General features: G+C 42.7%; 1 protein-coding gene across 1 annotated transcript in view; it reads left to right on the top strand.

Annotated features, from left to right (window-relative positions):
* The window catches only part of PDPK1 (3-phosphoinositide dependent protein kinase 1), a 161,741-nt gene that overhangs the window by 111,268 nt on the left and 28,363 nt on the right, over window positions 1-22,110 (top strand). Inside the window, exons 15-18 of the mRNA XM_084642354.1 lie at window positions 3,031-3,139; window positions 5,015-5,106; window positions 8,116-8,211; window positions 11,873-11,989. Coding sequence (XP_084498480.1) covers window positions 3,031-3,139; window positions 5,015-5,106; window positions 8,116-8,211; window positions 11,873-11,989 — 414 coding nt within the window. The remainder of the gene's footprint in view (window positions 1-3,030; window positions 3,140-5,014; window positions 5,107-8,115; window positions 8,212-11,872; window positions 11,990-22,110) is intronic.

The raw sequence follows: 22,110 nt of genomic DNA, 5'->3' as shown, positions 1-22,110 counted from the left end.
GTAGTCAAGGTTGTGTCTAGTTTTCCATTAAACCCAAAGTACACCTGCAGCTTCACCAGAACAAAATCAATCTGCCTGAAAATTCACCTGCATAAACTTCTGCCTTGTGAGACTCCTTTTTTAAAAAAAGCTTAGGTGTAATTAGGGAAGGTGTTCATCATATGTTAGTTTGAATAATCAGAGCTTTACAAGCCTACAAGGAGTGTATGCTTGGATTCTTATGAGGGTTGCCTGCCCTTGACCCTAGTTGGAGGCTTCATCTTCCATATCGTGCTGGACTGTAAACAGTTTGGGGCAGTTACTGTTGTTTTATTGTGTGTGTGTGGAACACCTACTACAATAGGGTCCTTATCCCATATTGAGGCCCCCAGGCATTACAAATAATAAATAAAAATAGTCTATTTGGTATCTTGATAGCTTCATCTTAGCCCTTCCTTTGTGCCTGCGTTCCCCTCCCTTAGTCTCTTGCTGGCTTCAAGAAGGAGAGGTCGGTATATGGTATTTTAGATCTTTGTCAGGGACTGGGTGGTTATGGAGAAAGGTGTCTGCTAATCTATTCCCTCCTCCATCCTCTTCCCCCCCCCTTTTTTTTTGGCAAGGTCCTACCCTACAAATAGCTCTAGTGCCTATCTGTTCTGCAGTTTACAGCATTCCCGAGCAGAAGAATGAAATTCACTTGATTCTTGAATTTCTTGCAGCCTACAAAGTACTGAATAGCATTAGTGAAACTGACCAGTTTTGTAAACTTTACCATGCTGCTTAAAACATTGGAGCTGTCTGCTGTCTTGGGAAAGCAACACTGCATTGATCACATGGATTCACATTTGAAATGCTATCTTTTAAAATGGAAACTTAAATTCTGGAAGTATTGATTCAGGTCTCCTTAGTCCTCTGACTGGGAGTAAGAACGACCATACTGGATCAGATCAAAGGTCCATCTAGCCCAGTATCCTGTCTTCCAACAGTGGCCAACGCCAGGTACCCCAGAGGGAATGAACAGAACCGGTAATCATCAAGTGATCCATTCTCTGCTGCCCATTCCCAGCTTCTGGCAAACAGGCTAGAGACACCATCCCTGCCCATCCTGGCTAATAGTCATTGATGGACCTGTCCTCCATGAATTTATTTAGTTCTTTTTTGAACCCTATTATAGTCAATGTTTCCTAATGTCTCTTCAAGTGAAATTCTCAAGCTTTGTTCGCTATCCCACAGAACACTACAGGCCATACTGTAAACATTTAATCCAAACATTAATACCTGATCCTCATGTGTCTACATGGATCATAGGCCACATCTTTCAGATTGCTCTCTGAATGTAGTTCACAAGCAACCTTTCCTCAGTCCACTACCATACTCCACCCCATGATGTCCCCGTGTACCTGAAACAGGCTGGAAGGAGGGGTTTTAGGTATATCAACCTACAACAAAAGATTAAACTACTGTATTGTAAATTATATATGCAGTTGAAGGCCTTGGGAGTGGGGGGTTGTTTCTTTTTGTTTTTCATTCCCACTGTACTCCTGGGGGAATTCTGCACCTAAAAATTATGTGCACAATATTTTAAAATTCTGCATTTTTATTTGTCAAAATAACACAATATAATCATGCCATTTTCAATTATTTTGGTAATTTATTACAAAATATTGTCAGCAAGTATGTCTGTGACAATACAGATGAAAAAAAGATTCAGGAAATGTTTCTTGACAAATAGAGTCCTTACTAGGCATATTAACACAGAACTCTGAGTAATAATTTATTTAAATTACAAAACAAAAATGTATTTCCGGCACCCCCTCAGAAGTAGTGCAAAGGCTTGTGGGAGAGTCAGGGGTAACGGAGGAGCTGAGAAACAGGGAAATAATTGCTGGGAAGGAGCCTGAGAATGAACCGGAGGGTTGTTGGGGGTGGGTTGGAGAAGTATGGAAGAGTTTTTTGGGACGGTGGCGTGGGGGAAGTGTTAGGGAATTGGAGAGCCTCCCCCATGCAGACCCTGGCTGACCCTAAGCCTCTCCCTTTCAGTCAGGCGCGTCTGTCCCTGTCCCCTTTTGTCCCTTCATCCTCCTCCCTTTCAACTCCTGGCCCAAAGTTGTCAGCTACTTTGCCCCTACCCTAGTCTGTCGTCCCCCTCCCCCACCCCCCGCACTAGTCCTGAACCCCAGACTCTAGTCGTGGGGCCACGTGATCCAGCCCCAGTGACTACTGGCCCCAACCTCACCTCCCTCTGTCCCCACACACACATTGCCCCAGCCCCACTGCGTCCTTCAGGCCCAGTCCCTGGCTTCACAACTGCAGGGCTCTGGTCTCCAGACTTACCCCCCCTCACCCCCCCCCATCACCTCTGGCTCCCAGCTGCCTCCATACCCACCTCCCCATCCAGGGCTTAATTTGTCCTCCAGCTTGCAAGGGCTGAGTAAGTCTGTTGTGAAAAGTGATATATGTATGTTTGTTAATATCACTTTTTACTGCCTCCCTGCTAGCTAGCAACTCTGCTGCTGTGAAAAGTAATATTAACAAAATACAAATATTACCTTTCACAGAAATACACTTACTAACTAGCAAGTCTTTAAAAAAAAAAAAACAGAAAAAAAGCAAGAGACGACAACAAAAAGGGACAAGAACATGCAAAACACATTATTTGTTTCAATTCTGTTTAAGTCCAGTAGGGAACAGAGAAAACTGTACATTATTTTTATTATTAAGTCTGTGGAAAAAACCCTACATATATAAATTACAATGATATGGACATGTGTATGTGCATATTTATTTGTTTTTCCTTAAGTAATTGAGTATTTTAGGAAAAATTGTCAGAGCAGCCAACAGCACTAGTTGGTGGCCACACTCTGAGGCCATGAAAACATTTCTTGTGAGAACCTGTGCCCTAATGTAATTTAACTGGTTAACTGTAGATTTTTAACTGTGTGTGTGTGTGTGTGTGTGTGTGTATAATTGAGCACACCAGTCTATTGGGCATTTAATCCACTGAGTTTTCTTGGCTGTTGTGGGTTTGTTTTTGTTTTGTTTTTTTAACAGGATGAAACAGGTGCCTATTTAATAGACAGAGACCCGACCTACTTTGGGCCAGTGCTGAACTATCTCAGACATGGAAAACTCGTTATTAACAAGGACCTAGCAGAGGAAGGTAGGACTTAAACCAAATCCCGTGTTTACTTTACTCTTTCGCAGTATTGTAATTGCTGTGAAAACCACAAAAGAGAAGTGGGCTTGCCTGTAGAAGGAAGGTCTTATTAAATCAATTTCCATTTTCATTTTTGAGTTACACTGCAGACAAATCTCTACAGCATTCTACCATGCCTCAGACAAAACTGAGTAGCATAAGACTGGTTAGTGCTGTCCATAGACCTGAGTTTGATTCTTGACCTTGCTCCATGAGCTGGAAACACTGTTAGGAGGCACGCATTCAGTCATGGTAATTAGGTGCCTTGTATCATTTAACGTTGACAGCCCTACCTCTCTTACAGTACTGATGGTCTTAAAAGAAAGACCCTTCCAGTATTCTTAAGGATAGCTGTGAAATGAGGTGTTGAAGATGTAAAGCAAGAAAAAACAAGTGAGGGCTGGGATCTTCTGAGATGCAGACTACACCAATTAGGGGACACACTTTCTGAATCCACTCCTTCATGGGCCCCAATTCATATCCATGTGATGGGGTGCAACCTGGACTGTGGCACCGCTGAGCCCTCTGTCCCCCCAGCTTGAGGTATTCCTCTCACACTGATGCTGTGTCAAACCACAAACCTCTGATTGGCCCTGCAATTACACAGACATCCACAGGCAGGGGCACTCCCAACTGTGTTACATCAATGATCTCCCCACCACTAATGTACCATCAATACAGAGGCTCCAGTCAATTCTCCCCAGTCTTGCACACCAGAACTGTATGGTTTTGCACTTGTCAGAAATAGTCACAAAAGTTAGAAAATGTATATCTTCTGTCTATCCCCAAGAGGGGGCCACTGCAGAATTATTCTGTCTCCCTTCTAGGAATTTGTCCCAGTCTAATGTTAAGTATCCTAAGCAATGGGATTCCCATCACCTCCTTTGAAAGATTATTCTACTTTTTATCCCATTACTTTTAATTACCTGATGATAGTATTTGCACTTGTCAGAAATTACGTCCTTGACCAACAGGGGCAATTCTAGGCTTCCCTGTAAATTTTCTGATATCATCCAGATTAACTATTTGTTTGTGCATTGATTGAATCTTATATTATTGAAACTAAATTGAGAGGAGATAGGAGGACTGAGAGATGATACAAAAGGGAACTAGAGAGGTTAGAAACATGAGTAGGAAACCAAATTTAAATTTAAAATTGGGAAAATATTGTGAAACACACACGCTCAATATGAGGCAGAAAGCAGGGAATGTTGAAAGTGAGAATGGACAGCACTCTGTACATGAGACTGCAATGTGGTGTTGGCAGCCAAGAAAAAAGGCCTCTGTGAGCAACGTTGGGGCATAAGACAATCTCTAACTAATGGCGGTTAGGAAGAAGCTTTTCCTGTGGCCTGGTTATTCCATAGCTGCCTTCTGCAGAATGTTTTGGACCTTTCTCTGAAGCAACTGGGACTGTTCACAGACTGGATTTAGATGAACCCTGGTCTGATCTGGAATGACATTTATTGTGTTTCTGTGTTTAAGGGATACTCTATTAGAAAATCAATTTTTTTTATTGGGCCATTTCTAAAAGTATGTGTGTCCCTTTAAAAACACTTCATTAATTGTGCTTGTACTTCGAGCCTAGAATAAGTTTCCTGAAATGGCCTTGTAAAGTTTTTCTGGGTTTGGTTCTAGGACAGTTCTTCAGAATGAACTAAACGATGAATTACATGTGAGTGAAGGAAGTCAGACCTATTCATCTTGTTCAAGCAGCTGCTCATGAGGCAAACTGTTTCCCATGTAGTGAAAGAGATCTTCCAAGAAACTGGCTAGGAGTCCTTGGCTTGCACTCTTTGTTTACACTGTCTTTTCAAACATAATTGTTTCTTCTCGTAGGTGTACTAGAAGAAGCTGAATTCTACAACATCACATCACTTATAAAATTGGTAAAGGACAAAATAAGAGAGAGAGACAGCAAAATCTCACAGGTGAGGCCATTTCCTAACGCACCTTCCTAATTCTGACATAAGAGTTCTCATTTGTCATACCCCTGCTGATGTTGAGTAGGTGCTTTTTTCACTCACCATTTCCCTAACAAGATTTGGGATTGTGGCTTCAGCTCTGCTGACTAAGGACAGAAAACTGAATGCTAGTGCCCTGCAGTACCCGGTGACCTGCATGATGCCAAAGGGCATGACCAAATGTTACCAAACGCTTGTTCATTAGAATGCTTTCAGATTTTGAGTAACTGAAAACATGACTTGATATTGGTGTGTGAGAAACCTGCTTGTCATGGAATTTAAACTCTGGAGGGATATTTAGTGTAGAAGATACAGAGAGCTGTGACAGCAGATTCTCTCTGCTTTTGGATTTAAATCTTTTACATATGAGGTGATGGGAGACCCTCTCCCTATGGGATAATTACTGTTTAAATTCTTATCCTGGGTAGGACTGGATAAGCACGATGACCAGAGCATTCTCATCTAATCTAAAATAATCTGCTTTCTATTAAAGGAAGAAGCCTTTGTGATTGAACCATATCCTAGTGGCTTCCCAAGAGAAGCAAGTATATTTTAAAGTGTGAGGCCACATCTACACTGCACTTTAGTTGGTAAAACTTTTGTCAGCCACGGGTGTGAAAAAACACACCCCATGATTGACAAACATTTTACTGACAAAAAGTGCCAGTGTGGACAGTGCTTTGTTAGCGGGAGATGCTCTCCCGTCGACAAAGCTACTGCCGCTTGTTAGGGGTGGTTTTATTTTGCCAGCAGAAGAGCTCTCTCCTGCCAGCAGAGAGCAGCTAGACAGAAGACCTTACAGTGTCCCAGCTGTAGCAGCACAGTTGTTCCACTGGAAGATATGCAGTATAGACATAGCCTTAGACTGTCATTGAGCCAGAAGCTGATTAAAGGTTGAAACATAATTGATAAGTTCCTGTGTGACTGGTTCAGTCCCTATTTTTTGTAAGGGTGATGCTGAATACATTGTCACAAACCAAAGCTTTACATCTCTAACAGTTTATTTCCTTAAGCCACTCCTGTTAGAGTATGAACAGTTTCCCTTCTAATCCTTCCTTGCAGCCTATTCATTGCATCCTCTAGCTCCTGTCATATACTTCTGTAGCCGGGTTACCTTCCGCATCTTCAGCGCTGTGAGTATTCAGGAAAGGATTCTAGTCTCTCTCAGATCAATCTATGACTCTTTCTTCATAAAAATGAACATGCAGTAAATGTGGCAGAGAAACTCTATTAAGTGGGGAAAATATGTTCAAGATTTGTTGTTAGTGTGATATATCCCTGGAGCTGGTATTAGGATATGCTCTGATAGCTGGGTTTCCTTGCAGCTAGTCAAAGAGCGGCAGGGTTCTTCTGTTGATGCACTCTTAGCTGGAACCCTTCAGGGAAATGCTGATAGATTCCTGCTGATTTGTTGCAGTAGATAAGGCCCTGCCCTGGATGTAAAGGTGGTAAGAGGGGCTCTCTGGGCAGAGAGGGTCTAGGATCTGGTTTGAACATTCCTTAGAGTGAAAGCCTAGGTGCAGATAGGCCTGGGGAGAAACCTTGGCCTCTATTATATTTTATTTATGTATTTAAAAACTAAACCTTGGGAAAAGGATGGGATATGATCCTGTACAGACAGTATGTATGTACTGTTTGGGGCAATGTGGAAAAGCCAGCTTCTCACAGCCTAGTATTAGGATTTTCCTAGGATTACAGCCAGATTTCCAGAGGGCTATGTCATACTCCTGGGGGAATTCTGTGCCAAAAAATTAAAAAGTCTGCGCACAATATTTTAAAATTCTGCAAATTTTATTTGTCAAAATAACACTACATAATCACACCAGTTTCAATTATTTTGGTAATTGATTTCAAAATACCTGTCAGCAAATATAGCTGTAACAGTACAAACACACACACAAATTCCCCCAGGAGTACAGAGTTAAAGAAACCCCTGTGACAACCCAGTTCCTGTTTCTCTACCCCCTCACCCTCCAGAGCCCAGCCTGGGGGCCAGACACTCACACCCTCTCCCACTCAGAGCCTAGCCATGGGCCCCACCCAGCCCAGGCACTCGCCCCCTCCCCTCCAGAGCCCAGCCACAGCCCCCCTCCCCCAGCTCAGGCACTTACATCCCTTATCCCCCTCTGCCCCCCCCCCCATCGGTCCCCCTCCTGCCAGCCCCCAGCCCAGACACTCTCACCCTTTACTCCCCAGAGGCCAGCTGCAGGGCTCCACGCGGCTCAGACGCTCACACTCTCTGCCCTCCAGAGCCCAGGGATCCAAAGGGAGAAACAGCCTGATGCTGAGTCCTGGGCTTGCACGGAGATTTCTGCATGCCTCCACCTCCTTCCTTCAGGGTGTGCTGGGAACTCTCCAGTTCCTTCCCTCTTCTCCCCAGCCTTGTCTTCTACTTGTGAGCTGGGCTCTGCCGGGTCCAGCAACATCTCTGCAGCCCATTACTGGGGTGAGGGAGGAAATTCTGTACACACAAGATTAATTTCTGCAAAATTCTGCATTACACAGTGGTACAGTATTCCCCCAGGAGTAGTTACTTTCAAAGGGGTATCATTCTTTAGGATACCCACTGATTTGTGTAGTGTCAGGAGTTTTAATGCCTGAAATGTTTCAAGTCTTAAGATTATTCTGAAAGGGTAATGAATGGACAGAATCTGAACAAGCAAAAGAAAAACAAGAAAATGCGTCACTTCCAAAAAGTGTTCCTGTACGTACGTTATGTTGGGCCATGTAACTGGAATGCTGTTGGCTGGAGACTCTGGTCCCAGTTAAGAACTGAGAGGAAGAGCATTCCAAACACTTCATTAGATGCCAAAAGTACCAAACCCAGTGACTTAGCTAGAGCCTCCCACTGATCCTCTGATGTTCAGAATGTCTTTGTTGTTTAATATCTTTTTAAAGGAATCAGGAAATCCCAGCAATAGTATACACTGTTGAATACTCCATGCTGTATTGAGTGTCTGATGTTTCTTCCTTAAGGTGCCAGTCAAACACGTGTACAGGGTGCTGCAGTGTCAGGAGGAGGAGCTCACTCAAATGGTCTCCACTATGTCCGATGGCTGGAAATTTGAACAGGTAACAAGATAAACAGAGGACTTCATTGATTGTCCTGATATAAACTGCCAAGTCACATTCATGATGAGAAATTTTAAAGTTTTATGTATTAGAAACTATTTTCTGTATACAGGCATTAAACAAATTTAATGATTATTGAGAAGTGAATGGCTGAAGAGATTGGGAATGGAATTCATATTGACATCTGTGTGCCAATTTGTAACTGAAAATTAATGTTCTAGTTCTACAGTCATCTCAATCCAATTCTTGTCTATGTAGATATCTTCATCACACAGCTCTTATGAGTTTATACTGTGGTACAAAGGCTTCTGGTGAAAGGGATTAGATGTTTCTTGTGCCCTACAGATGGCCCTTCCAGAACAGGGCTGAGACACACTTGAGGGAACAATATGGGGGAACCTTTTAATGCAGCTGCCTTGGCAGTGTTAACTTCTATGGATAAAATGGCAGCTTTGGAGACCAGAGTTCTAATGCTGCACTTTTCATAAGTATTAAAACAATCTACCTAGTTAATCTGCTAAAAATTATTAGTACTGTACATTGTAGGAACAGTTCTGGACATCAAAATACCAGATAAGGTATGAGTCTGTTACTTGCTTTGAAATCTGAACTGCTTCTATGTTTGTACTAAGCACACTGTTAGCACCTAATAAATCAAAACAGTTGTGCAAAGGAATGCAGGTGAACTCCATGAATGTTTTCTGTTCTTGTTCTGCTTAGGACAAATAAGCTTAATTTGAACAGCCTACAAATAACTTTCTGTAGTGCACTTTAGATTCAGTAACACATTTTAAAGGTTGCAGTGACCTTTCTCTGAGGAAACTTGGCAATTAAGAAATTACCTGAGGAACCGCCTCACCCTGCAGGACGATAACTGGTCACTACATCTACCAGCAGCAGAGTAATGTAACTCAACCCCAGAGAGAGACTTGTGTGCTTAAGAAACCGCTTTCTTGGTGACTGGTCTACAGTTCTGGGAATTCGCTTCTGGAAGAGATCCAGATGACTACAAAGCTTAGTGCCATTTAAGTAAATGTAAAACCTACTTTAACTCAGCCTTCCCTCAATAACAATCATATTTAAAAAACAAAATGAGCCCTAAAAATAGTAGGAAGATGAGAGGGGACATTTTGTGTTCACTCCTAGAAATTTGCAAGGTGTTCAGATCACCCAGTTTGGTGGCCATGGTGAAAGAAATCTAGGTGCACAGATGACTTCTCATTATTCAGTTCTCCAGTTCAAGTGATAAGGATCCTCTCTGCAGCCCAGATATTGATGATATCTGTTTTGGGCAGATTCCTGAGAATACCTGCTAGATTTCGCTTGATCCATGTGACAATTGAATGAGTTCCCTGGACGTTCTTCTTTGTAGGAAGTTGGTTTCTGGTTTCTTGCAGAAAGAGTTTTTCCTATTTGAAGGAGACGAGGATATTAGAGCTTCCACTTTACCTGCCCATTCTTTGGGACTAGTATGCTTGAACGCTGGGGAACTTTGCAGTTACGTAGACAAAGAATTAATATTGCTTTCCGAATTAGGCATTCTTTGGGAAATGCTGTTGGTTTTAAATTTTTTGCTTTTTTAATTCATTTTTTCTCTTCTCCACGATGCTCTGTTTTGGATGTATGGTTTAAGGTTGATTGACACAACAGGTGTGCAATCTGTCATCCAGTTTCCCACCAGCACATAGTTGGCCCCTGGCAGGATTCTCTGTTTGCATTGCAGATTTTCTGTTAGCAGATACCCTCCAGTTGCAGTGTGATTCTAACGTTCTCTGAGTCTCCCTTTGAGCTTTTTTATCTCCAAGAGGGAATGCAGTGGTGACAGTGTGATCTTTTTCTGAGAAATCCCTTTGCCCCTTCAGTGCAATCTCTCTCTCCTCTGAGATGGTACCCAGCCCAATATGGAGTATGCCCTGTGGTGTATAGTAAAAACCATGCACAGTTAGTTATCTACTTCTCCAGGGCCATACTCTTCCTGTGGGTTGACATCCCAGCTAGCCCTGCACCTGGCTTAACATGGTTTAAAGGGCTGTACTTGATCAATAGGTCAAAGATGTTTCCTCTTCACTTAACATGCTTGAAAAGGTATCTTAAAATAACATCCTAATGGTGATAATCGAAGGGGGAGAGAGAATGATCAGACTTCTGGGCCTGTTGCAGGGTCTGGTGGATCTAAAGAAGCTCATCAGCTATTGAGCGAAAGCAGTGTTAGCAAACCACATTTCTACATTAGTTCACATTCCACAAACTACCTCTAGGAATTGTTTTCCAGTAAAGTACTTGGAAATATCTGTTGGTGCATTTCTTTGTGACCTATCCTTTGATGGAGATTCATTCTCCATGCTGAAATTTTTATCCATCAGACAAGCTGTGAATTTGTCCCAGTCTGTTGGGTTTTAAAAGATCTCTCTGAATGTTGAGTTTTTCTTGTGACTTGTACTACTGAAGGATCAGTTTCTTTAAAAGTGAAATACACATATTAATTAACTTCCAACCCTTTCTCTCGCAAGGAAATAATGTGGTTTTGTACTGCTGAATTACCATCCTGTTTCTTTAAACATACCAGTGGAGAGAATGATTTGGAGAGAATGATTTAATTACCACCTCTGGAAGAACACAGAAACCAAATATTTATCATCCAGTGCAAAATGAGAAACTTGATAAATAATTTTGCATTGTCCATACCCTTTCTGTTTAAACTGTGTCCATCATACAAATTAGCAATGAATATAGTCTGAAATCTGGTCCAACAATGCCTTCTTAAGTAGAGTGATTATACAAAGTCAGTACTTAACTGTTGCCCTCAAAATTATTCACATAATATGAACTGTAAATTACATCCTCTATCATTGCTTTGGACCAGCACCTCTCATTGGTGGTATCTTAAATGAGTATGTAATCTGAATAGTCAGCTGCTTGTCCCACAGTAGCTTGTATATCTAGCTCTTCAAATTTAATCTAAAGCCATAATCCTTGTCAGGTGCACTGGCATGCATATGCTTTCGCGTGGATTAGGTGTTGAACATAATTAGAACATTATGAAGACAATTCATCCAACGAGAACCTACAAAATTTAACTGAAAACATCCTGAACTTCAGCATTATTAAATTCTTGCTATGTATGGGCCTAGTATTTTGAGAGACTTAATGGAAGCAAGCTTGGCCCCACTGTGTAAGAGAGTTCCTTCTTGGTGCTTTGTAAAATTAACCTTTTAAAAATTGACTCATATTCTTATATATATATATACTCTCTTTCCTTTTAACTTATTTTATATATTTCCTCGGGAATATATATTGGGTTACCAATGCTGTTCCCTTGTAATAAGAAGAATTTATCCCATAACTTTTCCATCCCCTAATCCAGTAAGTATTTACTGACTTATTACAATCAGACTTTGATAAGAAATTGGCATTTGCCTTCAAATCGTAACTGGCTTTGTAACCATCTGCAAGAATTTTAAATATATTAGATAGGATTCTTTTCTGGGGAATACAAAAAACTGTAGCTTTCATTTTTACACAGTAGAAATAATTACACTCTGTTTGAGTAGCAAGTGAATTCACAGGAGCCAATCTGTTGTTTGTACAGTTCAGATGATAGTTATATGCTCCAGCATTACAAAGGTTTTGTTTTGTTTTTTGCTCTGATTGATTGTTGCAGCTTGTCAGTATAGGTTCCCCGTATGGCTATGGCCGGGTCCAGCAGTCAGAGTTTCTGCTGATAGTGTCACGGGAAGTGAAAGGGGAGGAGAGACGCTTCCAGAAATGCTGCAGTGAGGTGTGTCATACCATTCCTTTCACCCTCACACCAATATGCATGGCCACCTTGCATTTCTGCTGCTTTCAGATCATTCTGCTTTCTTCCTGGGTGTGCAGCACTTGGTAGTTCTGTGTGTGTAGTTGTGGTGACTAGCTTTTATTGTATACTCATGACACTTCATTACACATTATAAATGTTCATCTTGTAAAAAGCTGTAAATACTGCTTAACTGTCCAGACTTCTGATTCAGAGAATTTTCTTGGCAAACATTTTAGAGACAGATATCACTTAGATTTTCTTCTCTTCCTCCAAGTTAACAGCCCCTCTCCTGTAATTGCATTTTTATATATTTAGGTCAAAGAATCATGTAAACTTTGAACACCATGAACTCTATCAGAACACAGTTTCATTAAAGTGTTCGCAGGGACACTTTTATGTTGATTTGTTCTTAGTCTTCCAGCTTGAATTTATCACCCATGAAATAACCAGCTGAGTTTTGACTCGAGAACCTCATATTGGTGGTTGATATACAAACCAGAAAAAATATTGCTTGTTTTTCAAGTGAGTAGATAAGCATTCAGTGCCAGGAGCTGGAAATGTCTTTTTTTATGTTGATGATTTTATATATGTGTGTATATGTATATATAGTCTACATAGAATATCAGGGTTGGAAGGGACCTCGGGAGGTCATCTAGTCCAACCCCCTGCTCAAATTAGGACCAATCCCCAATTTTTGCCCCAGATCCCTAAATGGCCCCCTCAGGGATTGAACTCACAACCCTGGGTTTAGCAGGCCAATGGTCAAACCACTGAGCTATCTGCTCCCCCTCGCCGCCCCCCGATGTATTAGATGGAGATAATACAGAATAATAATCAATAATTTCACTCTTCTAAATTCCCTCTGCTTTTCTTTATGCAAAACACATCCCCCCAGAATGTAGCTTCATTTTACAACATTTCCTCACAAGTAAGCAGTTGAGAAGGGTTTGGTTCTTTACCCAAATACACAACCATTCATTGCTAATTATGCTACAATGTAACTGTTTTTAGGTAAAAATGACAAACTACTTCATTTGCTATGACCAGAACCTTGCATATCAGATTACATGGCTGCATAAATTGCCACACAATTTCAGGTAATTTTGAAATTGCCATATAACTGGGCTCTTAAGTCTAGGCCTTGAGTTTGCAAAGATAACCCTCAGAATTTGAAATGAATGTAAACTAATGCATTGGTGTCTGTCTGAAACAACTTTGAGAGGATCTGTGATTTATTATTTGCAATGATGGCCAAAGGTATGCTAGATGGAACTTACAAATCAGTATTTAACATGATATAATAATGGAGTAACGAGATAGTAAGAGAACAAGGGAAGGGGTAACATCCATAAGATTATGGAGAGGTGTGAATTTCCTGTTCTTCTTTACACTGACTTCTGACAGTTTAAATGTTATCATCAGAAACCTCAGACTAATGTGCTTACAATCCCACTGTTAATCAGAGGTTAAGATTCTAATCAGTTTGTTTCTTTTACTTTCCTGAGAACTTGTCTGGACATGGCTTTTGTACTCCACAACAATAGCTGTGTAGAAACCGGTTTCAGAGTAACAGCCATGTTAGTCTGTATTCGCAAAAAGAAAAGGAGTACTTGTGGCACCTTAGAGACTAACCAATTTATTTGAGCATAAGCTTTCGTGACCTACATCTGATGAAGTGAGCTGTAGCTCACGAAAGCTTATGCTCAAATAAATTGGTTAGTCTCTAAGGTGCGACAAGTACTCCTTTTCTTTTTGTGTAGAAACCAATATAATTAAAGCAGTACAACCCCCTAATGTGGACAGATCTAGTTATACCAGTATAAAGGTATTTCTATCAATACAGTTTATAGCTATACATTTACTATGTCGATTTCTAAAATTATGTAGCAGTACAAAAACTAGACTAGCTCTTAAAATCCATTTGGACTTCTGAATTAGGCATTCAGATGGGAATAGGATTTGTTTATCTTGAAAATAATATGGCTCATGAAAGTGAAGGAGTGATAACACTGTCTAGGGGTATCCCACAGACAATTTCACACATTCATATTCATAGAGTTTTAAGGCCAGAGAAGAGCAATATGATCATCTAGTCTAACCTCCTAATAACAAGACCATAAAATTTCACCCACTGATGAGGATTCCTGTATCAAGTCCAACAACTTGCTGTTGAGCTACAGCTTATCTTTGAGGCACATCCAACCTTGATTTAAAGACACTGTGATGAGAAATTTCCCACATCCCGACCAGTGGTTAATCAAAAACAAACTATTCATCTTTGTTTTTAAGGTCCTGCCTATCTCCTCTTATGTATTATTGGACATCTATCTCCACCTTTCCTCTGTCAACAGTACTGGACTTCATCAGTCATTTGTTAACATTTTCAGATGACCACCTTTGTACTTTCTCCTTGCCTCCTTCAGGAATGGGGAAAGCTTCCCATAAATATTCTCGAAGCTATCTCATTGTTGTCCTTAAATTCTCTTCTTAACTGTCCTCTACCATGATGCCTACAAGAAAATTGATAATGATTAAGCATCTGGTGTGCTATGACTGCTGCTTTCCATGCTGAACAGTTTTGTTTCATTGTTAGCTTGTTCTCCCCCCATCTGTATCTTCTGTCTGTCTGTTGGCCTTTGTTGTATACTTTGATGTTAAGCCCCTTGAGGCATGGACTGTCTGTGATTTGTTTGTAAAGTGCCCCGGCCACTGAAGCCCTGCTCTGTGACTGGGGCTCCTGCACACTACTGCAATGTAAATAATAATCATCTGTTTAAACATTTGCAAATTATTTCCATTTTGACCTTGGCTAACTTCAGCTTCTAGCCATTGGGGATCTTGTGTTTGTCTGCTCCTATTAGATCTCTTCTCTCCAAGCAGGTGCTTAATGAAGCCTGATCAAGTCATCTCTTTTTAAAAGCTAAATAGATTGAACTCCTTTGTCATTGGAACACATTTTTTCCAGACTTTAAATAGTTCTTATAGCTTTTTTCTGAACTTCTCCAATTTTTCAGCATCCTTTTTAAGTGTAGATACCAGAACTGGGCACAGCATTCTAGTCGTAGTTTCAGCAGTGTTGTAATATTACTTTTCTGCTCTGGCTTGATATGTTCTGCCATCACATCTCAATTCTGACCTTGTACCTGGTTCCCACTGTTCCTGTTTTGAGCGCTCCACATGTTACTGTTGATGCACCTGAATCTTGACCTGTATTTTTCCACTCCAGGGTCTCTCTTAAGCAAGAGATCTGCACAAGTGCACCTTATCGGTGCTGGAAAACACAGCTGCACTGGTTCAGTGCAGTGCTACTGTAGTCCAGTGTCTGGGGCACTCCAGCAATTACAATATTAGTGGAGAAAGTGCACTGTAGAGCTAGGTGGAAAATGCGATGCATTTTCAGTGACATTTTTTGAATTAATAAAAATGAATTTTTTTCTTGGAATTTTTGAGGGGTTGTTTTTCATTCCCATGCCACTTTTCTCTCACTTTTATTTCCATAGGGAGAAATGCAGAAAGGCAGGGTGTCAAGCTTCCTTCCCCACTCTGAACTCTAGGGCACAGATGTGGGGACCTGCATGAAAGACCCCCTAAGCTTATTCTTACCAGCTTAGGTTAAAAACTTCCCCAAGGTACAAACTTTGCCTTGTCCTTGAACTGTATGCTGCCACCACCAAGCATTTTAAACAAAGAACAGGGAAAGAGCCCACTTGGAAATGTCTCCCCCCCCCTCCAAAAAAAAAAAAAACGCCAAGCTCTACACCCCCTTTCCTGGGGAAGGCTTGATAAGAATCCTCACCAATTTGTACAGGTGAACACAGACCCAAACCCTTGGATCTTAAGAACAATGAAAAATCAATCGGGTTCTTAAAAGAAGAATTTTAATTAAAGAAAAGATAAAAGAATCACCTCTGTAAAATCAGGATGATAAATACCTTGCAGGGTAATCCGATTCAAAACATAGAGAATCCCTCTTGGCAAAACCTTAAGTTACAAAAAGACACAAAAACAGGAATATACATTCCATTCAGGACAGCTTATTTTACCAGCCATTAAACAAAAGGAAATTTAACGCATTTCTAGCTAGAATACTTACTAACGTAACAGGAGTTGTAAGGCTGCATTCCTTATCTGCAAAAGCGTCACACAGGCAGACAAACCCTTTGTTTCCCCCCCTTCAGCTTTGAAAGTATCTTGTCCCCACATTGGTCATTTTGGGTCAGGTGCCAGCGAGGTTATCTTAGCTTCTTAACCCTTTACAGGTGAAAGGGTTTTGCCTCTGGCCAGGAGGGATTTTATAGCACTGTATACAGAAAGGTGGTTACCCTTCCCTTTATATTTATGACATGCCCCTAAATCACAGATAGGGTGAAACACTGGCTGTGATTTCTTCCTGGAGCTCTAGGAGAAAACAGAGTTAATAAGACACATGCACTTCTAAATATACTACTAACTGTATAAAGACTAACAATATTTTCCACATCTCAAGGATGATTTTAACCAGTTGATTCTGGGAAACTTTCACGGGAGAGTGCATCAGCCACTTCGTTAGAAGCTCCTGAGTTGTGTTGGATGTCGAAATCAAAATCTTGGAGACCTAAACTCCACCGAATAAGTTTTTTGTTATTTCCCATGGCGGTATGAAGCCACTGTAGTGCAGCATGGTTGGTTTGCAGGTGGAAATGCCGTCCCCAAACATATGGGCGTAGTGTCAAAGTTTTACTCAGACTCACAATCTATCAGACCATTCTGTTTTATTAGCAAAGCTGCTCTGCTAATACATTTAGAAGTGAGCCCCCCAAGCGGGGCTTGTGTCTCTTAATTTATACAGTTTTTGGAGAACAAGTTACAGAGAAGTTACAGACAAAAGAAGAAAAAAGATTTTAGTCACCACCCTTCGAGATCCACCTGCCACCCTTAACAATCTCCTTTAACAGCTTCCAGTTAACTTAACTAATTGCCCTTCACACCTTCCATTCTGATGCCTGTTTCTTAGACGTGCTGGCTCTATCTTAATTGCTTCTCCATTCAAAAGCTAACTGTCCCTACATGTGCTCCCTCAGATACTTTGTAACATGTTTTGGCATGCCCTTTCATATACAATGTATCCAGCATGTCCCCTTATACAACGCTATACTTATACAATGTTATACTTCCACAATCCCCCCTTTTGGTCAAGGCTACGCCCATGACCAATGACTTACTGGATTCCATACATCAATCGTTCTTTTTCATTACTTTCACTGGTGACATTTAATAACATTAGATTAGCACTCTGGATTCCCCAGACCCTCAGGACACAGTAGCTGAGGATTAAGCTTCTCAAAGGACACATATTGGAAGCAGGACCCTTTCTGGTTCCGATAACCCCTTTCGAGGGAACCGCTGTCATGGTTTTACGTCCACCAGGCGGCAGGCGCTAGGCTCACTACTGCTTCTTGTTTGTTGGGTCCTGCTGTCTGCTTACCCTCTGCTTCTGGCAACCCTTACGAGAGCGCAGATTGTAAGGTATTGCAGGCTGTTCCTCTTTGTCTTCTGGGGTTGAAGCTGGTTCTGCGTGGTCTTGCAGAGGTGCGTGGTCCCCTTGAGGTGGCGCTGGCTTACACTGTGAGGCGTGGATCCATGCAGCGATGCCGGATAATTTCACCGCTGTCTGGGTGGTGAGCAGTACCTGGTATGGACCCTTCCACCGGGGTTCCAAGGCGTGCTTCCGAAGGTGGTGCCGCAGGTAGACCCAATCACCAGGCTCAAGAGTGTGACAGGCAGCAGAGGTGGGTTCCGTCGGCCAAGCTTCTCGCACCTGCGAATGGAAGGAGCTCACAGCTTGCATTAACCCTTTGCAGTACTGAAGGAGCATGCTGTGAGTTAGGTTTAGGGCTGGGGCTGGGGCTAGGTTTAGGTCTAGCCATTGTTCGCATAGGGCGTCCCATGATGATTTCAAATGGACTCAATTTGTGTCTCTGGGATGGGGATGACCGAATTTCCATAAGGGCCAGTGATAAAGCAGCTGGCCAGTTTAACCCTATGGAACTACAGATTTTTGCCAGCTTATTTTTAAGCACACCATTTCGCCTTTCAACTGCCCCTGCACTCTGTGGATGGTAAAGGCAGTGCAACAGGTGGGTGACATGTAATACCTGGTTTAGATGTTGAACAATTTTTCCAGTAAAATGTGTTCCCCGGTCACTAGACAAAGTGGCAGGAATTCCCTTGGTAGGGATAATGTGGTTTAACAGACATTTTGCAACGGACAATGAATCAGCTTTGCAACAGGGAAAGGCTTCAGTCCAACCCGAAAACAGACATATTATAACGAAAATGAATTCATATTTCTGACACTTTGGCATTTGTACAAAATCAAGTTGCCAGTGTAGGAAAGGTGCTTGAGGCAAACCCCAGAACCCTTGTGTTACTTTTACAGATTTGCCTACATTGTGGCTTTGACAAGTAACACAAGCGGCACAGTGGCGGGTTGAAATGGGGAGCCCACCACCCCGCCTTACTCATAGCAGAGACCATCCCCTCCTTGCCGACATGCGAAACACCATGTAGCAGGGCTGCTAGAGACAGGTAGAGTGAGAGGGGGGCTACAAAGGTACCGGTGGGCGATCGCCAAAGGGAATCAGAATGCACAGAGCAACCCAAAGCACTCCAGGAGTCTTTCTCTGTTTCTGGGGCAGAATCCTGGAGCTGAGCGAGATGAGACAGGGATGGTGGCGTTACAGAGACAGAGAGGGGACCAAGAAACACTTCTGGTGAAGGTTTTATAGTGGCGGCATGTTTTGCAGTAGCATCAGCAAGTGCATTACCTTTTGCCACCTCGGTGTCTGCCGCTGAGTGGCCAGTACACTTAACAATTGCCAAGGCAGACGGTAGTAAAACTGCATACAGGAGGGCGGCAATGTAGGGGCCATTCTTGATAGGGGTACCAGTAGAGGTAAGAAAACCTCGAGCCTGCCAGTGGGTGCCAAAGTCATGCACAACCCCAAAGGCATACCGAGAATCAGTAAAAATAGTGGCAGAGAGCCCCTCGGCTAGAAAGCAGGCATGGGTTAGAGCAATCAGTTCAGCCACCTGGGCAGAGGTCACAGAGGGTAAGGGCGCAGCTTCTATGGTCTCAGAGAGAGAGACCACAGCGTACCCTGCAAGAAGGTGGCCTTGGTCATTTCTATAACAGGACCCATCAGTGAATAATACCAGGTCAGAGTTAGGGAGAGGTACATCTGAAAGGTCGGGGCGCGGGACAGTGATAGCAGAGACAGTTGCAAGGCAGTCATGGGGTTCACCATCACTAGGTAAAGGAAGGAGGGTAGCAGGGTTTAACCGGGAGCAGCGCTTAATAGTGATATGTGAGGCTGAAAGCAGCAAAAGTTCATACCTAGTGAGGCGAGCAGTAAATAGAACAGCCAAGTTTGCATAGCAAGTCCCGTCCCAGAAGGTTTGCAGGGGTGGAATCAGAGAGGAGGAATGCATGCTCCTCAGAGAGGGGACCGACCTGAACAGACAAAGGTTTTGAGAGGGGAAAAGAGGTAGGGATCCCTGTAATGCCAACAGCAGACACAGATTTTCCAGATCGGGGAACCTCAGGCAATTCAGTAGTGCGGATTGTAGAAAGAGAAGCTCCAGTATCAACAAGAAAAGGGAGAGAGAGATCATTTACAGTCAGGACACATTCTCCAGTAGGGGACAGAGGTAATAAGGGAGCTAAAACTTTGTGAGGTTCCCCAGCATCCCATCATTGTTGGGGTGAAAAATAGGGTTGGGGATCAGCTGGAGGAACCAGCGGGGGTTCACTTGATTTCCCATACAATTATTAGGTCGTCTTGGACACTCTTTTTTCCAGTGTCCAGGCTGTTTACAGTAGTTACAAACCCCAGTTAATCCAGCCCCCTGCCCCCTTCCGCAACCCCGTCCCTGTCCCCGGTGTGGTCTGCTTAGTCCTGAATAATGCTGTATCTGCAGAGCCATTAACTTTTGGGAGGACTGTTCCTCCTTTCCTTTTAAAGTGCGGTGGCAATGCTCTGCTACTGCCAGCAATTTGTCCGTGGTTTCAGTCTCCCATCCCACACTTATTTGTTTTAACATGCTGCCTGTGGCAGGGAGAAGACCATCAACAAATGCATGTGCCAAGGCCCCCTGCCCATTTACATCAGGCTCTTGTATTCCTGAATGTTGTAGGAAAAATATCAGTTAGCCGGGACCTACAGTCGCCTGGGCTTACTCCTTGCCCTTGCTTACAGCAACGTATTGCTGTCCAGTTTGTTTTAGGAGACCACACTTTGGGAATGGCTTGATGCAGGCACTTCCAAAGAGCCATACACCAGTCTCTGTATGCCGAATCTGGGCCAGTACTTTTTATGGTTGAGTGGCGTGCCTCAGCTGGCCAGTCTGCGGCAGCCAACCATTTTTCATAATAACTGGCAGGAGCTAACAATTTACACAGTTGGAGGAGATCTGTCTCAGAGGGTTCATAGGTTTCACAGATTAACAGAAACTCCTCAGCAAATTTGACAGAGTTTTCCTGTGGTTTGGGAAAACTTTTAACTATAGATAAAAGTTCCGTACGAGTCCAGGGCTTATAATCCCATATGGACTCACTTTCTCCCATCTGAAGGACTCGTAAGGGTGCCACAACAGTTTGATCAGAGTCTCCCATCAGGTTCTCTTTTCCAAGAAGAGATGTCAAGAGAATCTTTGCAGTCTGCTTTGGATTTCTTCTTCATAATATTTTGCAGAGCTGCGAGGCCAATGAGGGTATCTTCTTCACTTTCATTATCTGTAGTCACTGAAGATTTTTCCTTTTCTGATTTCTTATTTGCACAGGAGTATGGTGGGGGTCGGGTTTGATCCGGATCATTTTACAGGACTGGGCAAAGGGGAGCGCTCGGACTAGTGATGGGAGAGACTGCATCCAATTGAACTGTTAGTTTTTTGATAGGATTTTTAAGAGAGGTGAGTTTTGACTCAGTCTGTCTACGATTTGCCTCTTCCCACCACTTCATGAAGCAGTCTACTTCTCCTCTCTCCAATTTGGTTTTTGGGAGGACGAGTTTGCATTTTAAAGCGTCCACTCGATCCTTGTCCCAAGAACCTAACAGTGGCCACTGTAATTTGGGGTTCCCTAGAGCTAATTTGGACCATTTTTCAAGAAACCTACAAGAGTCCGGACTCCTCCTAAAATATATAAAATAAGCTGGAGTTCCCTTAGGGAACTGTTCTACCTTAGACTTCTGATTACCCATCCAGGAGGACTTCACACAGCACTCACACAAGAAGGAAATTCGGGCTCAGCAGAGCGGTACCCGGTGCAACACACAGAAAGGAGCCCACAGGCTACTGCCTCAACTGCCCTTGCTTTCACACCAGGGGTTATACCCAAGGCGTGGTGCGGCTGCAGCTGTGCAGATTCCACTTATTCAGACCATGGGGACGGGGACCCCTTGGTCAGCCAGTCTCCGGACAGAGATGGCTCCCAGATTCACACACACACCACGGGGAAGATGGATAGACACAAAGACAAGACAGTCCTCAAACCGGTTAAAGCACAAAAATAATAATTACCTGAGACGTCTGATTCCAGAAGCTGGATCCAAGGACCCCTACCCAAACAGAGTGGGAACCAACAAGTTCAATGGCGTAGACTGCGCTGCTGCTGTGTACCTTTCTGTCTTGTGGAGGATCGCTTGGACTAAGCGTCCAGGCGCCGGCTGCCACGATCGTCCTGCAAGGCAGTCAGGGATCACACAGCCTCAGTGAAGCCGCTTGCCATCTCGGTGGAACCTCCAAATTGTCAAAGTTTGACTCAGACTCACAATTTATCAGACCACTCTGTTTTATTAGCAAAGCTGCTCTGCTAATACATTTAGAAGTGAGCCCCCCGAGCGGGGCTTGTGTCTCTTAATTTATACAGTTTTTGGAGTACAAGTTACAGAGAAGTTACAGACAAAAGAAGAAAAAAGATTTTAGTCACCACCCTTGGAGATCCCTGAGACCAGTCACTTATCTTCAATTACCTGCCACCCTTAACAATCTCCTTTAACAGCTTCCAGTTAACTTAACTAATTGCCCTTCACACCTTCCGTTCTGATGCCTGCTTCTTAGAC

Source organism: Lepidochelys olivacea (assembly GCF_965140295.1).
Source record: "Lepidochelys olivacea isolate rLepOli2 genome assembly, chromosome: 10".
Lineage (NCBI taxonomy): Eukaryota > Metazoa > Chordata > Testudines > Cheloniidae > Lepidochelys > Lepidochelys olivacea.
Note: the sequence above shows the minus strand (reverse complement) of the source record. Positions and strands in the feature narration are given on the sequence as shown.